This window comes from Girardinichthys multiradiatus, chromosome 1 (genome assembly GCF_021462225.1).
Source record: "Girardinichthys multiradiatus isolate DD_20200921_A chromosome 1, DD_fGirMul_XY1, whole genome shotgun sequence".
Lineage (NCBI taxonomy): Eukaryota > Metazoa > Chordata > Actinopteri > Cyprinodontiformes > Goodeidae > Girardinichthys > Girardinichthys multiradiatus.
The window spans coordinates 31601019-31607490 of NC_061794.1; the positions used below are offsets into that span (position 1 = coordinate 31601019).

At 41.0% G+C, this 6472-nt stretch overlaps 1 protein-coding gene across 1 annotated transcript; it reads left to right on the forward strand.

The window, feature by feature from the left end:
- Positions 1-1846: 1846 nt before the first annotated feature.
- b3galt4 (UDP-Gal:betaGlcNAc beta 1,3-galactosyltransferase, polypeptide 4) lies at positions 1847-6426 on the forward strand. The gene has a single exon (XM_047378486.1). It carries the CDS (start codon positions 2404-2406, stop codon positions 3517-3519), a length of 1116 nt encoding a protein of 371 aa, XP_047234442.1. The 5' UTR covers positions 1847-2403; the 3' UTR covers positions 3520-6426.
- Positions 6427-6472: the final 46 nt, after the last annotated feature.

Below are 6472 nucleotides of genomic sequence, written 5' to 3' on the forward strand. Positions count from 1 at the left end.
AGCCAGCACAGGAGTTATGCTCACGTTTTTACGTGACTGTAAGCAAACAAGCTGCAGCGTTCTGAACCAACTGCAGGCAATGAATGGAGGCCTGATCAAGCCCACAATATAAGGAGTTGCAATAGTCCAAGCAACACGTAAGAAAGGCATGAATGCCGCACTCTAGAGCAACATGAGGCAAATAGGGCTTAACTTTACTAAACAGACGCAATTGGAAAAAGCTAGATTTAACAACTGAGCTTATTTGCTTGTCAAATTTAACAAAAGTTGTCCGAAGCAACACCAAACTGATGGCAGTAGCTACTCAGCGTGCCCAAGGCAGTGACATCAAATGTTTTAGAGTCATTTAGCCTTTTGTGACATCCAGTCCTTCACTTCCGCAAGACATTCAAAGAGAGTTGGCACATTGCCTAAATTTAAAGGAAGATAAATTCGCAGAACTTATCTGCAAAACAGTGAAATGAAATGTCATACTTTCTAAATATTGACCCAAGGGGCAGCATATACAAAGAAAACAGTAAAGGGCCCAAAAAAGAACCCTGCAGCAATCCACAACTGAGTGAGGCAATATCAGAGGTATGGGGACCAAGATGCACAGAAAAAGACCGACCTTCCGGATATGATTTAAACCAATGTAAAGCAGTATCCCAACATGGTTCTCAAGACGTGAAAGCAAGATTTTATCACTGACAGTGTCAAATCCCCCTGTTAAATCTAAGAGCATTAAAAACAGACCAGCCAGAATCAACAGTAAACAGAAGATCATTAAAAATGCCGTTTCAGTGCTGTGACGCAGCTTAAAACCAGATTGAAATTTCTCTAAAATACCATTATCTTCCAGATGAATTTGAATTTGCTCAAAAACTAACTTTTCGAATATTTTTGACAGAAAAGGCAATTTTGAAATTGGCCTATAATTTGCGAGGACTTCAGAATTCAGGTTTGACTTTTTAAGCAACGGCTGAACAGCAACAAGTTTAAAAAAAACTTTTGCATGAATTTACTAAGAAGCGGTCACCCTGTGGCTCTGCTGAGGTGTTAAGGATGCTAAGGTTGCTTTGTTAATCGCCTTTAGCCCATCTGCATTGTTGGGCCTGGTGTCTTTTATCATCCTCTTGACTATACCACATATAGATACTCTATGATGTTTTGTTTGGTCAGGTGAGTTTGCTGGCCATTCAAGTATCGTGACACAGCTAGAAATTGAAATCAGCATCTCCATAAAGCCTGTCAATAGAGAGAAGCATTTAGTGCACTAAAGCTTTCTGGTAGATAGTTGCGCTAACTTAAGACTGCATTAACACAGCTATCATGTCAGCAGTATTGCATATGAATGTAATTAATTAAAAATTAAAATCTTTTTTATGTCTTATCAGATATTTATTATTTTTGACGGAATTTAGGGTTGCCATTAGTTGTAAGCCATAATTATAAAAAATCTACAGAAAAAAAACACATAAAATATATTAATATTTAGTTTAGTGGATCCATATATTATACGACTTTCAGTTTAAATTATCTTTTCTTGTTTATTGAAATGAAAATGTAACAACCAACCTCGGTTTACCCTACCCCAGAATGGCCACTAGATGTCGCCCAATGCCTCCAGGTGTGATGAGGAAGGAAGACAATAGCTGTAAAGGAGAGCCTCACTCTTTCAACGCATTATGAATAGCAGTCTCATAAACAAATAAATCCCTTTCTCTATTTGAATGTGCTCTTCTCATTGGACCGACTTGGCTGCAAATGTTTTTACCCAATTCTGAAGAACAGACTTGAAGACATCAATTTATTGATGTCATTCTCTACCATAGACGAGCTTCGCCATGGCAGCAAATATTTGATGTTGTAATTGGATGGAGTTTGAAGTAAATGTAACCAATGGGATGCTTCTCTGAGAGACTGACAGTTTTGATCTCTAATCAAGTACACTTGTTAAATTGACAGGATAATTTGATTGGATTAAAATAATATTATTATCAGAGCAAAGGTAAACTGCGCAGGACGTCGGACGTCCCATCAGTTTGAGGAAGTGCGTCCTTTAGGAATTTAAAGTCATTACATCAGGGGGTCTGGATACTGAACATATTTATCATCATCTGCCCTGCTTGACGTCTTCATAGCAGGAAAGAGCAGGCCTGCTACCCCGGGGTACAAAGCAGCTCTGAGCCGCTGAAAACATCGACTGCATTTGCAACTGCACAGTCTTCCTTCTCAGACGTGGGTGGCAAACGCAAATCTTCCGGTGCCGCAGCAGAGAAAGGTGTCAAGGCACCAGACCGAGAAGTGAGGACACGCCGCGAACAGTGAATGACAGCATAAATGTATCTTCACGTAAAGCCACGGTAGGAGGAAAAGGCAGCGAGAAGCTCATTGTTTTTTATTGCAACAGAGGAGGAAATAATGATGGTGATCATGATCGGAAGGGGATTTTGCAAGCCCAGATTTGGAAAACGTGGAAGCAGGACCGGATTGTGTCCTTCCCTGTGCGGGATTCTGGTGTGCGCGGCAGTGTTCGCGTTTCTCTTCGTGGACTTCATTGAGACGTGGGTCACCTCGGTGGGCATGAGCAGGACGATGGAGCCGCATGCTCCCATCATCTCGCCCCAGAGCTTCCCCCCATCCAGACCCGAGGAGTTCCTGCTCATGCCCAGCCCGCTGGTGTGCCAGCGCGCCAAGCCTTACCTCATCACAATAGTCACGTCCGCACCTGCCAATCAGCGAGCTCGCCAAGCCATCAGAGACACCTGGGGAGGAGAGGTGGAGGTAAGGGGCCTACGGGTCATGACCCTCTTCATGGTGGGCGTGGCCTCTGATCCTGGCCTGGGAAAGCTGCTGATAGAAGAAGCACGGGAGAAAGGGGACCTGGTTCAGGGCCGGTTTTTGGATTCCTACTCCAACCTCACTCTGAAGACCCTGGCCATGCTGGGCTGGGCCCGCAGGTTCTGCCCTCAGGCTCACTTCATGGCCAAAGCGGATGATGATGTCTTCTTCAATCCTAGTGCCCTCCTGCACTTCCTGAACAAAAGCCGGAACTCCTATGAGCAAGGTGACATGTATCTTGGTAGAGTCCATCTCCATGTGGCCCCAAACCGTGACCCGGAAAGCAAGCACTACCTCCCCTCAGGGGCCTACCCGTTGTCTGTGTTTCCTGACTATTGCAGTGGTACATCCTACGTGTTTTCCCGCTCTGCATTGCTCAAAGTCACCCTTGCAGCCTCAGCATCACCTCTATCCACGCCTTTACCCCCCGAGGATGTGTTTGTAGGCCTCTGTGCCTACGCTGCTGGAGTGCGGCCCTCGCATTGCCCTCTCTTTGCTGGGGGTCCTCCTGTGCCATACGGCCGTTGCTGCTATCAGGCCATGGTGTCCGTCCACCATGTCACACCCAAGGAGATGCTGGAATACTGGAAAGATGTCCATTCATCCCCCACCTGCTCCTGGCTGAGTCAGCGTGCTTCTCTGGGGATGTGCAAAGTCAGGGCAATCCTGGGCACAGCCCTGGGCCGGGAGCAATGACTGTGACTTTTACTAGGAGGTTGGACTCACAGGCACTTTGCCTTGCACAACAAGCTGTGAATCTACCTGCACTGATTATTTAAGCCTATTGTCATTATTAGAGCTTTATTTTTATAAGAACATTACATTATTTATCTTTTTTGTTCAGAAAACAGGATAAGTTCTGGTTTTCTAGGTCTTTGTCTCACAGCATCTAGCTTTGTGACATGCAGCCGATGAACAATATAAGCATGCTGCTTATGCAGCTGCTCATGATGAATGCATGTAGGAGAATTGCTTTCAGACTCACTATCTCCAATATTTAAATGCTGCAAGTCTCGTCTATTCACACACAGGCAGTCTAGTATGAGGTTCGTTTGATTGTAGTACCCAGTCTAAAAGCCTAAATGCATGTATCGCAAAACCAAAGCAATAGATTCAGTCCAATCAAACACAAATACTCTATAGTACAAGTTTATTTTAATTACATTCAGTGTAGGCATGCAATTTAAATGGAGGCAAGAAGCAGACTCGGCTCAAAGTGTGATTTAAATTACCAGTTTAGGTGACAGATTTTTAACACTGGTTTACTTTGCAGCCAGAAACTGAAAGTACATCATAAAACAGCTGCACTTTAACTACTCTGGTAACAGTGAAGTAATTTCACAAAGGATATACTGAATTTCTGGTGTGCCTTGGTACATAAAAAAAACTATAATAGAAAAATGTTTTTTTTAGGAAATGAAGGATGTATACATTTCCTGAGCTTTTTTGTTCTTTTTTCTTACTCTGGAAATGTATGGATCAAATTGCGGCCTCAATAAATAACATGTTGAGTAAAATCGGTCTGCTTCTTTTACTCTGTTTTTCCGCTGAGCCTTCCTGCGTCTCCAAGACAGATAAACAAAAGTTCAATTTACAAGAGAAAAAACAAGTTGAGGGAGGCTAAAATTCTAAATCTGACATTTACTTTTGAGAAATTACCCAGTTTTAATCAACACGATAAAATAATCTCTAGTTATTCAGAAAATACACCTGAAGTTACCACAATTTAACAATGACCGTAGTACAGATGGCATCAGTTCAATTTAGAAAGTAACTGCTTTAGGCCACATTATCTCATGATTAAAAACTGTATACCCTTTGGAAATACCGAGCTATAAATGCTTCTTTGAGCTCAGAATAAAACGGTTTCCAGACAAATGGAGTCAGATATTGGATGCTTGAAGGCATTGTCCTGAAGTTTCTTTGTCAAACATTTTGTTGCGCTAAGGTCAGCACTCTGATTTTTCTAACGACTAACTTGTAATTCATGTGATTTCTTTTATACAGTTTTGGTCAGAAGTTGCATACGTGCATCAATGTTATCATTTTGTGGCTTTTATTGATCTTTTCCTCCCACTTCTTTTTTCTGGTTCAATTTTTATACAACTGTAAAACAACTGGGTGCACTTAAATTATTTAATTTACTGGGGATTTTCTCTAATCTACATTAAGTCCAAATAGACTTGAAAAATACAAAGCTGTGAAAAAGTATTTACCCCTTAACAGATTTTTTTCTAAACTTTTAGATCTTGTGCATTTTCAGATTAAAAAGCTGATCAGAGGTAACCTGAGTAAATGCAAAATAAAATTTTTAAATTATGACATATTTATTAAATGAGGAAAAAAAACCTCCCGAACCCACCTGACTTAATGTAGAAATCAATGATCGCTCCCTAAAACTAATACCTGGTTGTGCCAAACTTCGCAGCAACTGGTGTCAAGCTTCTGTGATAGTTGAGGATGAGTCTTTTACATCACTGAGGAGGAATCTCAGCCCACTGTTCTTCGCAGGTTTATTTTCATTTAGCCATATTGTAGGGTTTTTGAGAATGAACAACCTGCTTAAGGTGATGCTACATCACATCAATTTAATTTCTTCATTCTACATGTCTGGCAGGAGACCTGTGTGTGGATAGAGAAAGGTAATTGAAAATTATACAACACAGGCAACTTATGATTTAACAAGGGGGGAAATTGTTTTTTTTCCAACAGTCGGGTTGGTTTGGATAATTTTTTTCCCCTTAAATGAAATCATTTTATAACTGTTTTTTTGTATTTATCTGGGTTACATTTCACAGGTCCACAAATTTGTTTGATGATCTGAAACTTTTCAGCCTGATTTAAAAAAAAAAAAACTGAATAAATTAGTTGTAAAGCTGCCTTCTGGAGTGATTGCATCACTATTACCAGATGGCCAATAGTATTTTTGAGAGGCACTTCCTTCTATGAGCTTTACAAGGGAAGTGGTGGCATAGAAAGCAGGGCATTTGCATTCTGGAGAGGCCTCAAGTTTCTCTGTTCAAAACACAGACTGCCATTCCAGGTCCCTGAGCAAAACCCTTAACCCCAGAATGCTTCTAGTGCGCTGCACAGTGACAGCCCACTGCTCCCTAAGGGATGGGTTAAATGCAGAGGACAAATTTTGTTGGAATGATAAATTGCAATGACAAATAAATGTGATTAATAATATCCGTAGGCTGATGCTGTCGAGTGCCTTGCTACGGTGTACTCATGCGTTGCCAGGTACCAGTGACAGAAAGCCCCACCCGTTTCAATGTAAATAAAATCTGTAATTTCCCAAAAAGGGCAAAACGATTATTTTTAATAACTACAATTTATGCATTAGAACATTATCAGAGGTTTGAGATGTCCCTTCCTGTGAAGATGCATGCATGGTTCTGGTCAAGAACTGTAGTATATCATAAACACATCTAAAAGTAAACTTGTCTATCATTTGCACCTGAGCCAGACGGCGCATTTATTCAGTTTCACTGATCCAATCAGCAACAGTTTTCATTTTCTAATTATGTGATTAAACCTGTTATGGGATTCTTAAAATCTGTTATATTCTAGCAATTACCGCCTTAAATTATCTTCAGGCAACACTGTGCTTTAGTCTGTTCATTTTATGTCTCTATAAAAAAATGAA

Bases quoted from the DNA above. Each gene is read 5' to 3' on its own strand.
- b3galt4 (XM_047378486.1), top strand. From the start codon at position 2,404: ATGATGGTGATCATGATCGGAAGGGGATTTTGCAAGCCCAGATTTGGA.